Source organism: Hypoxylon trugodes (genome assembly GCF_022578975.1).
Source record: "Hypoxylon trugodes strain CBS 135444 unplaced genomic scaffold F4822scaffold_5, whole genome shotgun sequence".
NCBI lineage: Eukaryota > Fungi > Ascomycota > Sordariomycetes > Xylariales > Hypoxylaceae > Hypoxylon > Hypoxylon trugodes.
The window spans coordinates 3,200,028-3,219,695 of NW_026250020.1; the positions used below are offsets into that span (position 1 = coordinate 3,200,028).

Consider the following 19,668-nt stretch of genomic DNA (forward strand, 5'->3'; position numbering starts at 1 on the left):
CTGTCTCCCTCACTTGCTGTTCATTAAGTTAATTGGTTTTTGGCTTCGATTTGTACGCGCAGCAACCTCTTGGGTTCTTGGGGTTGGAGTACATCATATATCATTTCCGGCGTGCTTCGGGTAGCCATTATGATCCTGACATTCTCGACCACGGACGCAACTTCGAATGATATGAATCCGGGAGACCTTGACAGCCAACCTCGGACTCATTAAGACGCATTGCGGTACACCTTTATCACGCGCCACGGCCGAATTTAAGATGCCACGTCATGTCATGACACTGTTCCCTTATTGTCATCTCTCGGTCGTATGGGCTATTCATCTGACCCTTTTCCTTCAGTCAGTCAGTATGTATGACGAACGGCCACGCCAACAATTTCTCAGTCATCTGTATTTCAATAATTCCTTCAGCGGTAATAAAGAGGGGGGACGGAGAACGCGAAACTGCTCCGACGAAAACGATCCCCGAAAAGATAGTGACGAAAAACGCGACGACACCAAACTCCGGCATATCTCCATAATCTGTTCAGAAGCCACCAATCCACTAGAGACGGACTCAGCGCGCGATACCATAGGAGCAGCGAGCCGGACCTAGGCGGGAGGCGGAGAAGAAAAATAGTCCAAGGGAGGGGGGACGAGGACCGGCAGACTATGCCGTATATATTAAAATTTTCCTAATCGTTGGTTTGGCCATCCGGAAGAAAACTGACATTAACGACGTCCCGATTCTCTTTTGACGACACAAGACATAATGCCGATCACGGTAATCATACCGTCCGCCTCCAACTCACTCGACCGGAGGGACGTGTTTCAAGCCCAACAAGAAGTAGAGAAGAAAAGAAGAAAGGAAAAGAAAAAGAAGCTACTTGGTGGAGGGGTACTGGAGACTGGAGACTGGAGGAGTATATGTGGCAAATGCTAGCCACCAGTTGAAGCGGTATGTATCCGCTATCAACCTTGTATAATAGGATCGGGTCCTTGTTTTTTTGTTAATTGGTTGTGTTTTTTGGGAGGCGCAAGAACTTATGCGGAATTTTTGCTTGCGTCGATGTCGCACATGGAATAAGTTTTCCTGTGTTGTGACAAAAGGTTGTCCCATGCCTTGGCTGAGTTATTAGCCATGAAAAAATGCGTTTGTACGATAGTTATGCGTGTAGTTTCGCTTGAGATGTGTTGAATAATAGTTTTGGTATGACTTCGTTGATATTTTTCCAGTTTGCGTGCTTGCTGCTTTTTCTTTTTTTCCTCTCGGATTTCATCTTATCCACTTGGATATCTATTGGTTTTGGTTTCCAAAGATTGGAGGATTAGAGGGCGAAGTTGGAAAGAAAAGAATGAGAGCGTCATCCTGAGAGAAGACAGTGGAATGCGCATATGTGGGATTTTGGGAGACTAAAAAAGGAATCTGGTTCTGGATCTGGAAGACTAACCCAACGGATGAAAGGAGAAAATCAAAGAAAAAAAAGGAATTAAAAAAAGCAAGGCACAGTTAGATATTTCATAGATTCTTATTCGTTATTTGTATTCTTTACCGATCCCCTTTTTTAATTATTGACTTGCATGCCAGAAACTCTAAATATAAATCATTTCGGGGACGGGTATGGATAGATTTGGTATGGGTGATGGTGTATGTGGGCGTATGTAATACACGTGGTCGCATCGCATCCACTGCTGAGCTGAAAAAAAAGAGGTACACTTACCCGAATCATGATGCCCGCATGCATCCTTCGAGGCGACGCCGCAGCTTGGGAAACTCGTTCCATGCGACGTGAAAACGAGGACCGACGAATGAGGGGTGGTAGAATTGTTTCGTTGGGATGATTGAGGATTGAGATAGGCGAATCGGTGGTGGGTGATGGATTGGATTGGTAGAGGACGTATTTATAGGTGATGGTTGAATTTGAGGGGATATTGTTTACTATCATGGACTTTGAGGTCGGACTTTGTAAACAAATGCGTGGGTGATAGTTGAAAGTATATAGTGGTACAACAGTCAAGGCGTCGAGGTCAATGTCAATTCAGTATACCGAATTGCAAAAGTGGTCGATGGTGTTGCGTTTAATACTTCATTCATACCATACCTTTGCCATGTGTACCACTTTATATAGGTGCAATTAATTGATGGATCCATTCAGGAACCGATGGATTGGATACCACCATGTATCGTTGCATTTTCTATGCATACTCTATATATATAGCAACCAAGACCCGCCGTTGCTTATGATGATGATGGGCTATTGAAATTTATCGGACTTATATATCTTACGGTTGGTAATGCTAACGACGCTCATGACGTGAATGGTCATAAGAGGTGACGAATACTATGAATTTACCCGGCGAATTGTACGACGCTTACACCGAAAAGCTGATGGTTAAACAAAATGATAAAATGGAAAATAAGTTTGTCACGGAGCCAAAATGCATTATTCGAATAATTCGGAGTTATTCGGTGGCATTTCGAAGTCGATACGTTGACGTCGTAAGTGACCTGCCTTTTGCGTAGTAAGTTCGGTCTTGGGAATAATTTCGAATGTAACTTATCGCGGTTTGGTATGGAGACGATCAACGCCTATATAAATCATCTCGGTCTGCGCTGCGAGTCTAGTTACGGCCGGATCTGGATAGGCACATAAAACGGCCACACCGCCGAGGTTAGATGACGGACCTACCTATATTAGGTAGGTCACCACTATCATCCACTTCCACCGTCTTAATGCTCACTTAAAATGCGGTCCTCCCCGTCTTAATAGTCTTAAGCACGCCCTCATCTGCAAGCTTCTCCCACATATTCCACAGCATAAAATCACAACCTCGTTTCGCGATAACGCTTATAGTCACCGGCACCATCTCCTCGACGAACGTGACATTACTCGAATACGGCACCTGCCCAATCGGGATCGTCATATCAACGCATCCGTAAAACGGACACAGGTATGCGCCGTTAATACCCGCCGTCGGCGGCGTAGTCGCAAGGAACGAAGTCGTGCCTGGCCAGCCGTTTAGCGATTCCTCGCGGTAACTTGGTAGACCACCTGTTCCGATGTCCCAGAGCATAATACTCTCGCTGCAAGACTCTTCCGTCGAATATAAGATTTCAGATTCGAACCAGTCTACGGCCGCTCGCTTGAACGCGATGGATTGGTTGTATAACTCGTCGGTGAAGTAGGATTCGCTGTAGTTCGTCCATATATCCCGCCGCGCTGCGTCGATGGGTGGGAAACGGCCTTCGTAGCGCTCGGCCCATGTTGTGATTAGGGGTTGCCCTACGACTTGCCATTGCGTCATGGTGTCTAGGACTCCTGTTATGTTTTCCAGGGCGCCGTATTTGGGGACGTCGTCGGTAGTGTTGTAGACGGCTGCTGTTAGGTTGAAGTTCTCGACTGTCATGCCGAAGACTGATGTCATGTTTTGGATGAATGCCTGGAGAACCTCTTCTGCGGCTGGGTTTCGGAGAGGTAAGTAATCTGTGAGGTAAAGCACGCGCTTCGGAAACCCGTAGGAGTCGGGTGCCTTAAGGGGGCTTAAACCTGTGACGGAAGAGTCCTGACATAACTCGGGGATATACCAGTTCTTAGCGAAATGCACCCAGTCGTGCACATTCCGGGAGAATACACCGGCCGTATCCGTCGCAGCGCCGAGAGGCATAACCCCGGTTAGACTCATGAGTCCTTGACTAGGTCTATTCCCGTACGTCCCCGAAACTGCCGCCGGTCGCCTCATCGAAGATCCCGTATCAGAACCAATAGCAAAATCAAGCCAGTCATACGCAGCGACAGAACACCCACCACCCGACGACGATGCCGAGCATGTGAGCCACCCATCGCCACGCGGGTTGAAAGGATAATGCTCATCTTGCCACTCCCAAGGATCTGCACCCGAAGCGAATTGCGCCAGTTTGTACTTACCCACTAGAACACCACCGAGATCAACAATGCGTTGGACAGACGGCGCAGTCTCATTCACGGGCTCGACTATTTCGGCCCATGCTTGGCTACCGCCTGAAGTGATTAAGCCCTTCATGTCGAATAGATCCTTAATAGCGACACGGGACCCGGCTAACGGTCGCGGATCACTCCAACTGTAGATCCGAGATGGTACTGGGATCATCGGATCCCAGAACCGGGAGTAGGATATTTCGACCGGGTTAAATGTACCATTGCCGTCGTTGGAGTCGTATGTGCCGTAGAGAAAATCGCGATGGGAGTCTCGGTAGAGAAGGTATACTGTGTTGAATGTTATTGAAGACGCTGAGATAGATGCGACATAGGGCCCGGCGGTGAGATTACTACTTGGGGTGGTTACGTAGGTGGCTGTTATCTCCGAGGAAGCTAAAGAGCTATTAATATGGTGTTCTAACCGCTAGGGCAGTCGGGCGTAAACCTACGATGGCTCTGTTCGAAAACGGCATCCAAAAGCAAATGTTTTGGTGCAAGGCTGTTCAGATATTCCAATGCGCTCGCATCGAGAGTCGGACTACTGCTTGTGCCGTTGCTTGTTTCGTTGCTCGCGATGTAGACACCCTCAAGAAAATCCTCGGAGAATACATCATCGCCCGCCAAGTAGCTTGCGACAACATTCTGCAGATACTCGCCCGTCACGATCTCATCACCAGTGAATATAACGGTGAACGGCAGCAATGCGCTCGACTGATCCGCTATAGCCGAGTAATCACCATCGACGATGGCTTTAGGATGCCGAACATTCGCAAAGTACGTTTGATTGCCTAGGCCGAACGCAACACCACCATGTTGCGTTGTCTGCAGGTATTTCCAGGATGCGCGTTTCGTGGGTGTAGCGAGGACCGAGCACACGCCGAACAAGAGGAGTAGTAATAAAAATGCCATGCCTCGGGGACCGAAATTCGTGATTCCCATCCTCGATTCCGACTGGTACGGCTGACCTAGACCGGTAATCCTGAATCATTCGAGGTTGGAAACACGGTCTGCTCATGATGACCATCCATGATTTATACCTCACCCCGACTACTCCTATAGTTGGACAAGCGTTGCATGGTTATTCGCAGAACGCCGATTTCGTGGGATTTCTGCTTATCTTTTTTCGGCATTCTTCTCATTTCCCATCGCAGCTTGGCTGCCTTTCGAAGTTGCGGAGTTGCGGAGAAGGGCCTTTGTGGCTTATCGTGAACGCCCCCCCATTTCCCGTTTGAATCCTACAAACCCCCAAACCGATGTCGTATTCATAGCCAGTTATCCTAGCCTCACCGGTCTGGGGTGATGATGGATGTAGATTATCTGATGGACGATCGGTATGTTCCTATCCTTCTCGTTGGTCGCCTTTGATCTTGGTATGTACGCTTTCACGCTTGGAGTTTGCTAAAGCGGAAAGAAACGAGAGGTAAGATACGAAGAAAAACGTGTTTATCTGCTGCTGAAGCTCGGTACTCCCCGCCTCCAAGCAACCCTCGAGCCCCTTTCGAGTACCTGCGCATAGATTATGCAGCGCTATGCAACCTCTATGTTCTTCTGTAAGAACTGCCCCAGCTCCCCCGCTTTTTCATCTGCAAATCGGATCCGAACCAGAGAGAAGGGAGGGAGGACTTCATATATCCAACTGAGAGAATTGTCTCGTGATTCTTAGAGCTGACTTAATTATATGGGCTTTATGAATTATTCGTGGAAGCTTTAGGTGACCTGAGATTTATATCATGTCCTATTGACAGCCCTGAATGTCTAGGTACTGTATTACTTTTCTAGAGATACGGGACAGTGCGTCTAATGACACGGGCAGCTTCCGTGATATCCTAGCTGTCTCGGGAACCGGCTGCTTCGTGAAAACTCTTAGACGCCCGGTCATCTAGGAATCAACTAACAGCAATGTCGAGATACAAAAGGGACTTAAAGCAGCCACGTACACCATGACTTGCTTTCGATCCAAGGCCACAATATTACTCGGTCTCACATTGAATACCTCCCACACAGTTATAAAACCCGCCTCGACCCCACCTGACTCGTCGCATTCCACGATGTCAGCAAAAGAGGAGAGTTTGGAGAACTACCTACCTAGAGGATGTTGGAAAATACATAATTCGGCGTTGTTAGGTACTTCAAGAATACTTGAGAATATTTACATTAATTCCCGCAACCACCATGTTGAATTCAAAATTCAATTACAAGTCCGAGAGATTTCTTTTTCCCTACCCTTCCAGCAGCTGAGGGCCTTTTAGAGGAGCGATTCACGGCGCCACCAAGCAGCCTGCCGCTGCGAGTTGATACATCCCGTTGATCCGTAGTGGGAAGCTGTACATATCCGAGGTAAAGAAAACCGCATTGAGATGTATGTCTTGTTTCACTTTCAAACGGGGCCGCTCCTTTCCGCATCCGCGGGATTGTGTAGTGAAAGACGAAGTGGGTTGAACTATCGCGATTTGCCACCCCGGATATCAAATAGTTCTACTTGGCGGCCTCTCTGCTTTGACTTACTAATTTGTTTAGAAGACAACTCCTGAACAATATTTTTGTTTCTGTATAGCATGTGAAACTCGTTGACAAATTCTTTCCAGAAATACTCTATATGTGATGCTGATATAGTTAGGTCTAAAAGCTGTCTCTACCCCTACCAATTTGCCTGGGCAATTGATTATTTAAGTACTGCCCCGGATATGTACCTAAGATATCTCGGGAGCACACCTAAGTGCCCCCTTTTCCTTCTCACCAACAATTAATTACAGCTAAGCTTGAATTAAATATTCTATTCATTCAAGCTTCTATTTGGTTATACTCTTGATTTTTGCGAGCAATACGAGAAAATCTATTACCTAATAAGACAATAGAAAGAGGGGAATCGCTCTTATTCATTTGTATAGGTTATCTAGTAGGTATAGGTTGGATAGACTATGCATGACTAGAGCGTGGGTTATTATAGTATCTAACCCATGTATTTCTAGCATAGTCGCTCGCTATAGTATTCTGCTATTAGCCTCCGGCATTTTTTAGTGTTTTCGGTTGCTACCGACCGTTCTAGAATAGCGGACTAACTAGTAGGATTCGTGGCGAGTAAGAATGTGTCAAAAGGACCCGGGAATTAGGGGCGGGTACTATACGCACGAAATTCTCCATGAGGGGCGCATATTGTAGCGTTGGTTTCTCAAATGGTGTGGTATATGTAGGTGGGTGGCAAAACCAAGAATCCCATCTCTCTCAACATGGGATTCTTCAAAGTGCCATTTTGCGGGCATTTGCCCCTCGCCTATTTAAACTAACCCCCTTTTTATCCCCGTGTCCGGGCTTCACACCCTTTCACTTACCTACTGGTTTGGTTATGGCCGTTTATCCCGCTGACCGTCGAAGATGGCCGTGACGCCGTCGTTGAACTCTTTACCATACGAGATACGCCAGACAATTTACTCCCTCGTAGGACGACAGACCGGGGATTCTGGTTACTGGCGCGGCAACTCGGCACCAACCATCGCACATTATGCAACAGTCTCGCGGGAGTGGCAAGAGGCTTTTGAAGGTTTCACCTTTCGGGAATTACGAGTTACCCCGAAGCGTCTCAAATCTTTCAGCCACATCGTCACCTCACCCCGCCGGAGAGCCATTGTGCAGACCATTCATTTCCATGTTTCTCTCGATCGATATGAGCCGCATCTAGGTGGTGAACAAGAATCATCAGCCGAACGGCGGCGAGGCACCGAAGTCTTGACCGCAGCTCTCGGATCCTTCTTTCGGGTTATGACCAATTGGCGGAAGAGTGATACTTCACCCCTCGGCTTAGATCTCCATCTGCTTGTCGACTCACCGAGTGATTCATCAACACTCACCGGTAAAAATGGAGGACCTATGGTAACAGGACGAGCATTAACATCGTACTTGAAACTTGACCTCGAGACACTTTCATTACCACATATCGATGTTTTCAGCGGTCTCCGATGCACAGGGAGACATCTACAACCTACCTCAATCCTAGCCATCGTATCCCGGCTCCGCACATTGGAATATCTCGACGTCGAACTCAACCACGACTCAACGCGCAAGCGAGACGTGAAACAGAGGAACAGTCAGTGGCATTATTCTTACTTCTTTTCATTTGCGCGGGGGCTTTTTATCATGATTTGTTTTGTTACCTGAATATTATTATGCATATTTGTTAGCAATACCCAACCTGACTCCTAGCGAACGTTATTAGATTTTGCTATGGGCCTCGACCAACACGGCGAGACCGTCCGCGTTTTAAGCCTCCGCCGACCAAGTCCGATGCTCACACCTTCACCCTCACCTCCGAAACAACCCTGGTCAGATTTCTACGTTTATATGCGAAATTTCAGTCAACAATGCGAGTCCTTCGAGTTCGACGATTGCATCGACGCAGCCCAATTCTTCGCACCATTTTTGGTCGGTCCCGCAACAGAAAAGTCGCTTCAAGGGCAGGACGTGCCGTTCTGGATACGGTTGAAGAGACTTAATGTCCGGAATTCGTATATGATGAAAGCGCCGTACTTACGTGTCGCCAATAGGATCGAGGCTTTGGCATCTGTTCACAAGGTCCTCGTCGCAATCGGTCGAGCTGCTTGTCGCATGCCGGATTTATTATTCGCCCGCGTGTGTCAATACGTACTTAGCGATGGCCAACTGGAGTGGTTCGTCCTTACGTACGAATGCTATGCCGGCAAAGCGGTATTACGCGCTAAGGGCTTCATACTAGGAAGAGCGATGACTGAAGCTTGGAAGCACTGTGCAGCTAGCAAGGGTCTTGGGTTCGTAGTACACAACGAAACGGACGATCCTGCTGCGCCGGAATTATGATAATGTTTAGCAAGTGGAGTGTCGTTCGTTTGTTACCTCAGCGAGGAGTGAGGAGCTAATTCTTCCAGATCAATATAATGAATCGAACCGTACGAGTTGACGGGGTTTTTCTACGGAGTGAAGCGTTTTTATTGTGTCACAGGTTTGGCTTTTTATATTTAACGTGTGTGTAGTATTAACGGCTGGGTTATGAGTACGAAAATAGGGGCAAATTGGCAAGCTGGCGGTGATAAAAGGGGCTTGTACAAAATTCAACGAAAAGAAAATAATATAGTATCAATGAAGTAATGAGCGGATGAGCGATCAAGTAAATACATGATAGTGAACCATATAGCCATTTCTTTCCCCCTTTTTCATTCAACCCAAAGTGTGCGCGCGGAGGGTATGGGGGATCGCAGTTTTCGAGAAATTATTGCACAATACATAACCCGTCACATGGATATGCATTTAGAGTGCCACAACCACCTAATATTCGAGTCAGTTTTATTACAGTAGCGTTGCGTTCGAAATTGAGGGAACGAACTATAGACGCCGCAGCTATCCTGGTGATATGAGCATCGGAAGCCATCATCACACCAATCGCTTTCATCGCTGCAATCACACATAGCTCGACGGATCAAATTATTATCGCGCTTCATTTTGCTAGCCGCAGTTTTGCCAGTTAAAAGAAACTTGCACTCCGCAGCCTCGAAGGCCTTGAAACAAGCATTTTCAAGCCCGGGCAAGTCTGCATCAGCAGGGGATGGAATCGCAGCTTGGATGTCGTCGAGGACTATGGTTTGCTCCGGTGTAAGATTGCCCACATGGGCAGCCCGGTAGTCTTCGATACGTGAGGACTCGCGAGGGGCGACTTCACGCGCGTAGAAAGTTGGGTCTAAAAACTTCCCAGCGCTTACGCTGAGTGTGGCTGTGGTGAGAGCAAGGACTGTTTGGAGCTTCATGTTGGATTATATAGGGGCGGGATGTTTATGTGTTCAAAAGAGGCTGTCGTTAGATGCTGAAGTCCGAATTTTTATTAATGGAGAGTAAACATAGCTAAGTATCTTGCGGCCTATCGAGACCTTTATAGTTGAGCATATACCTACGTTGTTTCCTATTTCCCTATGTTCTGTCCTTCCGTAGTCTGCCTTACTTCACTTTGGGGTCACAAGCTGATGAAAATCAATCTCGATCTGAACACCGACTGAACTCTGGACTGCGGGCGACGCTGGAACAACTTTGACTCATTGTGACCATGTATTCCGTAGGGCGCGAACCCTTATGTAATGACAAGAAAAAGACAAGACTGATTGTCTTCAGCGATACGGTTCATGTTAATGATCTGCACCTTTGGCTGACAAGGTGGTGGACCTAGGTATATGGAATTCAATGATAATTGGAGAAGCTTGAAAATGCGAGGGAAACGAGAGTACCGGTGAGTCGATATTGTTATAGGGCTTTGCTTGGCAAGTCAATGGGATGCTTAGCAGATATTTTCTAAATTTATACTAACTAGATATTCGAATCCGTGAGTGATAGCTATACTTTATGAGCTTCGCGAGTGACTGGTTCGAATACGACGGCCGATTGCGTGGGCTCCATAGAGCACATTGCTATTTTCTCCAGGGAATTGGATATCGTCCCTGACCTTATGCTTAGATGCTTGTCTGGATAGTTGATGGGAAAGCTCGTTAGGTCTATTACTTGGATGGCTATGCATTGAACTTCTATACCCATCTTTATCCGCTTTTGAGGGGCTGTATACTACCTATCCAAACAGATACAGTGTAACTGCCAGTATAGATGATTCCGTCGTAGATTTAAATGGACATAAGAATTCATTCATACCTCAGTACCTAGGTAAACACATCATAATCATCAATAGCCGGAGTGTTAGGTAGCTGAACTACACCAACAATCAACAAAGATACGATATTCCTCTCGCAAGTCAAGATCCCGGTACTAGTGGATTCTGAATTCTTCAAGCTTCAACTCTCCTTTCTTGACCCTTTCAACCTCCTCGTGCGGAGATAGGCCGTAGATGTAGCACGGACCAACAAATTGCCAACTCTCGCCCACTCTCCTGAGAATCATTGGAAGGGAACATTGGTCCAAGATGCATATCTGGTCGCCTGGAAGTGCTCCACGTGGCCCTGCACCTAAATTCTTGCAACTCGTATGGATAATGGAACGCTTTGTACACAAAATTGCATTAGTAACTACCTTTTTCATCTGGGAATTAAAAGCTCTGTGAGTGTCAAGGTCTTCACAGAAAGTGTATTCTCCTTCTCCCAGCTCATCTCGGAGGAGTTGCATAGCCTCGGAAGTGGGAAATGCCGGATCGTTGACGAATTCCCTCACACGATCAACCTGATCTACGAAGAATACGCGGAAAAGATCGATAAATAATGAACTGTCCATGAGTGGTTGATCTTTTTCGAATGGGTCCGGGAAGATGTTAAACAACGTGGATATAAGGGCCACGAAAGATGACACCTTACTACCTTTGTATGTAATCTCGTCCGTGTTATTTATAACTCGTATCCACAGGTGTATAAATTGAAGTATTTCGGGCGATATAAACATTATTTCCATATCGCAGATGGGTAATTGCTCCGGGTGTATAACTCGTCTGACCTCGTAGCATATAGCGCCGTAGATGTTCAGAATACCATCCATTATTCGCAATGAAGGTACGTGAAACATTTGACGTAGGTCTACTACCTCGAGGGCCTTAATCGTAACGCCAATCGGCGTCAATTTAGCTAGATTAGGCATCCAGGATGGCAAATTGTATCGATTCTCATAATCATGGAGCCCAGTTCCCGCCCAGAGAAGGTATCATTCAATGTCGAATGTCCCGTTCTCGGAGGAATAGTATACCCAATCCAAGTATACTTGTCTGACCGATTTTTTATAATCAATATCGAGCGTAGCATCCAGCATTCCTACCTGTCCATAGACGTAGTCCCTAGGATTTGTAGCCCTACAGGTACAGGCGTGTATTAAGAATTTACGAGATATATCATTTGTCTTGTCTTTGCCCGGGACATAAAGATTGACGAAGCGAAATCCATAAATCGTCCTGGACCACAAGTTCCGGCTCATATTCAATGGACAGGAGTGGCCATAAATTGCTAGAACCATCAAGAGGAAATTAACTGAGTTATTAATCTCGAAGTAGGACGTCTGATTATCGCCGCAGACAATTATGTTCGTCTTATCCGAACGGGATAAAAAAACCTCTTGCTGAATCCAGATACGGTCCCAGTACTCGCAGGTGAGAAGTGATTTTAGGGCGCGCCAATGTGGGTTTCTTATATCGTCCTCGACTTCGTCATCCACCCAAGACAGATGGGGCTCGTTCATAACCTTCTCTAGGATATGCTCTACGTCGGAGCGGGCTTCAGCATCGTGGGAAGAATAGGTTGGTACTTCATTGAAATTGCGCAAAAGCCGAAGCATAGGTCCATACGCCGCTCATCAGGTTCGCCAATCCACGAGATGACATTAGCGGCCTTGCTGTAGATATATTTCATCCAACGGACCTGGCTATTTAATTCTTCCGGGTCGGATTGATTGATACATACAGCATCAGCCCATATCGGCAAGCAATGAAGTGGTACCGTCTCGTAAGTATCGCCATCATGAACCGAGCCGGGTCCACTGCATTTCTGAACCTGTAAAGTCTCACTGTTTCGGATACGTCTTAGGGCAGACGCGAGATTGACCGTAACATAAAACTGATTTCCATTGATGAAGATCTTTTTGGTTTTCTGCTCATCGCCCCAGACGTAGGACAGTGCTGCATATTGAAATAGGACATCTACTAAGCGTGTTTTATAGAGTCGGCAGCGTACTGTCTCGTTTATCCAATATCGTATAGGCAATATCTCGAGGAGCCGAATCTCACCAGTTGGCGCATCGAGCAGCTCATAGACAGGCTCTTGTTGGAATGAAAAGAATGCTGAGTCTATCTTCTCGAGTACTGCTCGTCGGCTTTCAGGGGTGAGTTTTGAACCGGCTGTTGTTGAAATAGGGCCAATGGATACTCTCCCCGGACTGTGTGCCATACCGGACATGATCGCCTCGAGGCAACCTCAACGAGCTGATTTTCTTGAGAAAGTGCATTGGGAAACTCATATAATATGATCCCCTGCTAACTAGAAGGTTCTTATATACCTAGATAGGAGGCGGGGTTCCTTGCTGTCGAAATCGCTATGTTTCATGATGCATCATCAGGCTTGCACAGCCTCCCGCCGACTTTTTTGCTACCAACATGCATTCTTTTTATTCCTAACGTAACCTTAGTTAAGATATCGCTTACTTTAGCTGCGTAGTATTGAATCGTTGTAGCGGTCGGACTATTCGTCAAGAATCTCACTGTGACCCACTCGCCCCGAATACTCACCCCTTTCCGGGGAAATGCTACCGTCATTTTGTAGGAGAATCAAGGATGCTTTAACCAATAATAGGGAAGTGTAAAAACATAGGTGAAGATATTGGATTCCTTTGCTAAATAGTACGTGCCGTTGTAGGGTATCATTGAATAGTGGCACAGTCGGCCTCAACGTTGGCCCGTCCCGCTAAAAACGGGGAACATGTGGACTGACATGTTCTGTACCGGAACGGGGATCCATCCGATTTTTCTTAATAATATAAGACTTTACTGATCTGGGTAGGTCTCTTCCAGTGCACTTAGAATGGAAGCCTCAGCTAAAATATACCTGGGTAGTTTCCCACATAAGTAGAGCACGTCACCGGGTATGTTGCCTAAGGATTGGATATCAGTAATGCGATTTTCTATATAGAGACCATTATGTTACTAACTTTAACATCGCGCTCGGATAGTTATTTGAGGGTTCGGGTTCTTGATTTATCCTCAATCACCGCATTCCTTAATTCTAGACATTTACACAGATATATAAGTATCGTAGAAATAATAGTCATGGAAATAACTCACCTTCAGATACCTAAAGACTCCAATTGAAATTAGCCTTCCATTGCTCGATATAGACCAGGTGCAAAAATGACCAACACTAACATTACGTTCGACAAGAGTACTATCCCGAACTTAACCGGGCGAGTCATTCTCATCACGGGCGGTAAGAAGCGTCTCCCGGTGGAATGAATGAATGCTAATCGAATACGTAGGCACTGGTGGAATTGGTGCTGAATTAGTCGTGGAGCTTGTAAAGCACAATCCGGGTCGGATTTTCTTCACGGGTCGCAATGCGAAATCTGCGGAGTCTACTATTCAGCGTGCCCAGGTGGCGGCCCCAAACGCCCCAGTCTCTTTCATACAATGCGATCTAGCGAGCATGGCGTCTGTAAATGAAGCCGCGCGTAAGATCCTTGCTGAAACGGATCGTCTTGATGTTTTCCTGGCCAATGCTGGAATTAGTGAGTCGCGTGCTATCAAATAACTTCGAAAAGCCATCGCTAACCGGACAATCAAGTGGCGAAACCCGAAGGCCTATCCGCAGATGGCTACGAAATTCAATTCGCAACGAACCACCTAGGACATGCGCTACTAACCAAAAAGCTGCTACCACTCCTCGAGCGAACAGCTGATTTGCCTGGCGCCGACGTGCGCGTCATCATCACGACGAGCACAGCGTGGGGTGGTGGTAGTCTGCCGTTTGATCGATTCAAAACTACCATAAAAGGCCACCTAGGCCGGTGGATGCGCTACAGCCACAGCAAGTTGGCCAACCTACTCTATGCGCGAGAACTAGCACGACGGTATCCGAAGGTACTTTCTTTCAGTTTGACGCCTGGTGTCGTGAGCACAAGTCTCGTTAGCGACTTAGGTCTTCTCGACAAGGGTATCGTCTACGTGAGCCAACTTGGTCAAGTCTTGACGCCGGAGCAGGGAACCTTCAACCATTTATTCGCCATTAGCGCGCCGCGAGACTCCCTTAAACCGGGTGCGTTTTATGAACCCGTTGGCAAATTGTCTAAGATGGAGACGGCGAGGAGTAAGGACCCTGATCTCCCAGGTCAGCTCTGGGATTGGACTGAAAAAGAGCTAGAGAAGTGGATAGAATAGGGAGCGAGACTGTAAAGAGAATCGTGTATATAAGCTTACCATGTAGATACCCTGAGGTTGGGTTGGGTTATCGCTGTATCATTTAGCCATACGAGTTCAGCATGATCTTATCACAAATTGGAATAGAATCGCTACTTATTGAAACCACTCTGTTCCTAATCAGGGAGGGCCTATAATATCCAATGCCCCCAATATCATTGAAACGAATGTAGTCCCAGCGGAAAGGCATATAAATAGGGGCTAGACCAAAGTCAGCGATTATCAATTCATCAGATAATCACATATATTAGTCCGAGCTGACGGCGTGTCGATCGTATGAGCTAGATCACACGGATAATGATAGACTTTCCGAGTCTCCCATTTCGCATGTTCTTAATCAGCCGCAAGAAATCTAGCCTGTCGGTTAATAAGATCAATATGCCATCAAGACCCCCCAACCGGGTTCTTCATGAACCCCCCAAGGCCCTTCTCCAACTATCCATTTAGCCAGACCTAATTAGAGCTATCAATGGCAACTCATCACATATTTGTATTATCATATTAATTTAATCTCGTTGGGGATAACGCCCTTAACTACTCCGCATACGATATGAAGGTGGCATGGGCCTGGGCCTTCTCCAAGGAGCGAGGCCGGTGGTCAGGGTACTCTTATAGATGGTATATAAGGGCCTGCTTCACACTCGCACTCGCCACGAAACTTGGGGTATCCTGAGGCAACTCGAACACCAAATATGGCAAGGCAACTCTTGACGCTAGGGCTCCTTGCCGTCACTGGAGCCGTCGCGCAGGCGGTTGCTGTTTCCGATTATGACTATATCGTCGTGGGATCGGGTCCTGGTGGCGCGCCTCTCGCAGCCAACCTTGCGCGGGCGGGATACCCAACTTTGCTGTTAGAAGCGGGTGATGACCTCGGCAACAACAAGAACTATTCGGAGATGGCCAACTTCAATCTCGCGGCCAACGACGAGAAATCGAGATGGGACTTCTTCGTTAAGCACTCTTCGGACGAAGAACGCGAGGGTAAATACGAACACACCACATGGCGGAAACCCGACGGATCCTTCTATGTTGGTCTGGACCCTCCCGAGGGCTCGAAACGGTTGGGTATTTACTACCCTCGCTCGGCTACACTTGGAGGCTGCGCGATGCATAACGGTGGTGTTTGCTCATTACCCGCCGATGACGACTGGGACGCGATCGCCGAGAAGACCGGAGATGATACCTGGTTGGCGAAAAATATGCGACAATACTTCGAGAGGATAGAAACGGCCCAATATGTGCCAGCCGATACCCCTGGTCATGGATATACCGGCTACCTCAACGTGACAATAAGCGATCCAGCTTTTATGCAACAATCATCCGATGTACAAGCTATCGCAAATAGCATAATTAAGACAGTCGGTGGGGAGGTGACGCGGGACATCAATTCGCTTGACCCGGATCGAGACCAAGCTACCGGTGTTTTCGGGCTTGCTAGCCACGCAGATCCGACTGGACATCGCGTTGGTACGAACACATATGTTCGGGCGACTTTAGATGACCCAGCCAAGTTCCCCTTAACAGTCCAGCTTCAGAGTCTCGTTACTAAGATCTTGTTTTCCGAGGATGCTAAGGAACCAACCGCAATCGGAGTTGAAGTTCTCCGTGGTCCCTCCTTATACAAGGCGGATCCTCGCTACAATAACACCAAAGGAGAGGTTGTTAAGCTATTCGCCAATAAGGAAGTCATTGTCTCCGGTGGAGCGTTTAACACGCCTCAAATCCTCAAGCTTAGTGGTGTTGGTCCTGCTGAAGAGTTGAAGAAATTCGACATTCCAGTTGTTAAGGACCTTCCCGGTGTGGGTGAGAAATTAGCCGACAATTACGAGGGAAGTGTGCTGGCACTCGCTAGCAAGGCACTGAATGGATCTTCAGCGGGGCCTATTGCAGTGATGCTGAAAACGCCCACAGCGCGTAAGAACCGCAACATTTACGGCTGGTGCAAGTCTTTCTCCTTTGAAGGGTTCTGGCCCGGATACCCGACTGAGTACGGCCCATCGCAATATGAATGTGCTTTCGTTCACATGAACCCACGATCGCAAGCAGGTTATGTTCATTTACTCTCGGCTGATCCACAAGAGCCTCCAGAGATTAACTTCAATTTCTTCGAGGACAATGGAGATGAGGATTTGACTGAGATGTTAGATGCTGCCAAGATATTCCGGAAGGCAATCACATCGGTTGGCGCACCTATCGCGCCCTTCAATGAGAAGCATCCCTGCCCCGGCGAGAACCAGAATTGCACGGACGAAGCACAGAAGGAATTCCTGAAGCTGCAGACTTACTCACACCACGCCACAAGCACGTGCGGAATAGGCCCTGCTGAGGATAAGTTGGCGGTGTTAGACTCGAAATTTAGGGTCCATGGTATTAAGAATTTGCGTGTAGTCGACGCTTCTGCTTTCCCGGCGGTACCTGGTGCGTTCCCGGTCTGTCCTGTATTCATGCTCGCGGAGAAGGCGACGGACGACATTTTGGGGGATGCTAAGGCTGCTTCTTCTTCTACTTAGATGGAAGATAAGGACTACCTTGGTAGTATATAGAAGCACGATAAAACATTACAAGGTAGAAATGGAGAAATTGCATATAGGATCGAAATAAGAAAATTGCTATATGTGTGTCATATTGATGTGTTCTTCTCGCTATATCGTTCCACCTGTGGACAACAGGCGATATAGTAGAAGCATTGCTCTTCTCAGCAATCGATTCCGATTTGTCGTTTCGATAAAATTTTGATTGACTTATTAATTTCTCAAGTTAGGGAATATGAGAAATGCGAATCGATTTGCAGTCTTAAAAGTCTATAACACATTCAACAAGATTAATCATGATGAAGAGTGGACGGATAATGGGCAAGCGTTCTAATGCGAAATATTAGGTGGTTGAAGATGGTGGGGGACAAGAAGTCCAGGGGATAAACTCCAGCCTAAATACGCTAGAGATACCCCACAAGACCCATAACTTTGGGAATTAATGACGATAAGATAACGATAGTGATAAGAAATTATTCCTACAGGGGACCGTTCTTTTTTTTTTTATTTGCGACACCCTCACCACTTACAAACACTCTTCACACTCGTTTTGTTACCACGGTCGGCATTACGATGGGTAAGAGAAAGGTCGCCGCCCTCGAGAAGATCGAGGCAGATCTTGCCGGACTTCAATATAAGATCCGAAAAGATCCAGAGTATGTATATTTGTCTTCACTACGTTGGTTCTGCTGTCTAATTGATTTGTCTGCAGCGCATATGAAAAAGAATTCATTGAGAATTGGCAACAATTCGATGCCGCTCACGAAAAGTTCCTAGCCGCTCCCGTCGGCGCTGATTCGAATTCCCTCATTACCTTCCGAGAACAAATAGATCTCAGTGAGTATTTCATGACTTCCTCTGTCACGACTCTGAGCTCATGATCTTAATATGTTAATAGTTGCCCATTGTGCCGAATTGTATCCTCAAATTACCGCTACATTTCCCGATTCCCTAAAGGATGTCCTCACCAAACACCACGCCGTATTAGAACCGACATTACGAGAGAAGATAGTATCTAGTCTTACCCTCCTAAGACGGAAAGATGTCATCGACAGCAACTATCTTCTCACTACCCTATTTCCCATCCTCATCAGCACCCCCTCCAAATCCCTAAGAATGATCTTATACCAGAAGATTCTAAGCGACATACGAAATACGAACACAAAAACAACGAATCACAAAGTCAATCGAACCATACAAACCGTCCTCTACAACCTTGTTACCTCGGATCGATCCTCGCCGAAAGCATTGTGGGCTGTAAAACTAGTACGAGAGCTATGGAGGCGCCAAATATGGACGGATGCTAAGACGGTTGATATTATGCGCCAAGCTTGTCTAGCGGACAATGAGAAGGTGATTGTAGGAGGCGTAAGATTCTTCCTTGGGGGAGACAAGGAGCGAGAAGAGTTTGAAGACGAGAGCAGCGACGAAGAAACTGTTGACATCAAAAAAGTTAAGCACTTGGTTGAAATCAACAAAAAAACGAAAAAGTCCAAAAAAGCTCTCGAAAGGGCGGTAGACCGAGTAAAAAAGCAGGATCGCAAGAAGAATGCGCCACACCCTCTCAACTTTTCAGCTCTACATCTTCTACAAGATCCCCAAGGCTTTAGTGAGAATTTGTTTGAGAAACACCTTCAAAACTCGAAGTCGAAGTTATCTCTGGAAAGCAAAGTTCTGATTCTACAACTCGTTACACGACTAGTGGGTTTGCACAAGTTGACTGTCATCTCCCTCTACTCCTGGTTCATAAAATACCTAACTCCAAGGCAACAATCCGCTTCATCTTTCCTAGCGTCGCTCGCTCAGGGAACGCATAACCTAGTACCACCAGATGCGATCGAGCCCTTGATACAAAAAATCGCAAACGAGTTTGTGTCCGAAGCATCGGCTTCGGAAGTTTGCTCTGCAGGTCTCAATGCCATTCGTGAGATTTGTGCTCGACAACCGCTGGCGATGAATGAGACACTATTACAAGATTTGGTTGAGTACAGAAAGAGCAAGGATAAGGGAGTTATGATGGCTGCGAAAGGTTTACTTTCACTTTATCGTGAAAAGGGTGCAGAGATGTTAAGGAAGAAAGACCGTGGCAAGGACGCGACCATAGGACTTAAAAGCGGTGACCTAAAACAACAAAGATACGGCGAAGAGGAAGTTGGGGAAATTGAAGGTCTCGAACTTCTAGCGAAATGGAAGGAAGAACAGAAAAAGCGGAAACGCGCCGAATTGGGATTACCTGAAGGAACGGAAGGTGCCGAAAAACCAAACGGTGAAAACGAAGAGGATGGGTGGAATTCTGACGATTGGG

General features: G+C 46.8%; 7 protein-coding genes across 7 annotated transcripts; 3 read left to right on the plus strand and 4 right to left on the minus strand.

The window, feature by feature from the left end:
• Nucleotides 1–2,721: 2,721 nt before the first annotated feature.
• F4822DRAFT_437486 (amidase family protein) lies at nucleotides 2,722–4,844 on the minus strand (the record flags this gene model as incomplete). The annotated part of the gene is made up of 2 exons (XM_051462417.1): nucleotides 2,722–4,328; nucleotides 4,385–4,844. The coding sequence occupies 2 exons, from the start codon at nucleotides 4,842–4,844 to the stop codon at nucleotides 2,722–2,724; spliced, it is 2,067 nt and encodes a 688-aa protein (XP_051314905.1).
• A 2,288-nt stretch (nucleotides 4,845–7,132) lies between these two features.
• F4822DRAFT_405089 (uncharacterized protein) lies at nucleotides 7,133–9,135 on the plus strand. Its single transcript, XM_051458263.1, has 3 exons — nucleotides 7,133–8,016; nucleotides 8,146–8,771; nucleotides 8,831–9,135. Exons 1-2 carry the CDS (start codon nucleotides 7,308–7,310, stop codon nucleotides 8,760–8,762), a joined length of 1,326 nt encoding a protein of 441 aa, XP_051314906.1. The 5' UTR covers nucleotides 7,133–7,307; the 3' UTR covers nucleotides 8,763–8,771; nucleotides 8,831–9,135.
• A 36-nt stretch (nucleotides 9,136–9,171) lies between these two features.
• On the minus strand, nucleotides 9,172–9,703 carry F4822DRAFT_429747 (uncharacterized protein; the record flags this gene model as incomplete). The annotated part of the gene is made up of 2 exons (XM_051461157.1): nucleotides 9,172–9,227; nucleotides 9,286–9,703. The coding sequence occupies 2 exons, from the start codon at nucleotides 9,701–9,703 to the stop codon at nucleotides 9,172–9,174; spliced, it is 474 nt and encodes a 157-aa protein (XP_051314907.1).
• An 879-nt stretch (nucleotides 9,704–10,582) lies between these two features.
• On the minus strand, nucleotides 10,583–11,825 carry F4822DRAFT_270669 (uncharacterized protein). Its single transcript, XM_051454703.1, has one exon. The coding sequence runs from the start codon at nucleotides 11,517–11,519 to the stop codon at nucleotides 10,704–10,706; it is 816 nt and encodes a 271-aa protein (XP_051314908.1). The 5' UTR covers nucleotides 11,520–11,825; the 3' UTR covers nucleotides 10,583–10,703.
• Nucleotides 11,825–13,291, minus strand: F4822DRAFT_270631 (heterokaryon incompatibility protein-domain-containing protein). The gene has a single exon (XM_051454702.1). The coding sequence runs from the start codon at nucleotides 12,821–12,823 to the stop codon at nucleotides 12,131–12,133; it is 693 nt and encodes a 230-aa protein (XP_051314909.1). The 5' UTR covers nucleotides 12,824–13,291; the 3' UTR covers nucleotides 11,825–12,130.
• A 479-nt stretch (nucleotides 13,292–13,770) lies between these two features.
• On the plus strand, nucleotides 13,771–14,793 carry F4822DRAFT_429749 (oxidoreductase; the record flags this gene model as incomplete). The annotated part of the gene is made up of 3 exons (XM_051461158.1): nucleotides 13,771–13,846; nucleotides 13,896–14,144; nucleotides 14,201–14,793. 3 exons carry the CDS (start codon nucleotides 13,771–13,773, stop codon nucleotides 14,791–14,793), a joined length of 918 nt encoding a protein of 305 aa, XP_051314910.1.
• A 140-nt stretch (nucleotides 14,794–14,933) lies between these two features.
• Nucleotides 14,934–17,710, plus strand: F4822DRAFT_270617 (putative GMC oxidoreductase). The gene has a single exon (XM_051454701.1). The coding sequence runs from the start codon at nucleotides 15,525–15,527 to the stop codon at nucleotides 17,340–17,342; it is 1,818 nt and encodes a 605-aa protein (XP_051314911.1). The 5' UTR covers nucleotides 14,934–15,524; the 3' UTR covers nucleotides 17,343–17,710.
• The last annotated feature ends 1,958 nt before the right edge of the window (nucleotides 17,711–19,668 follow it).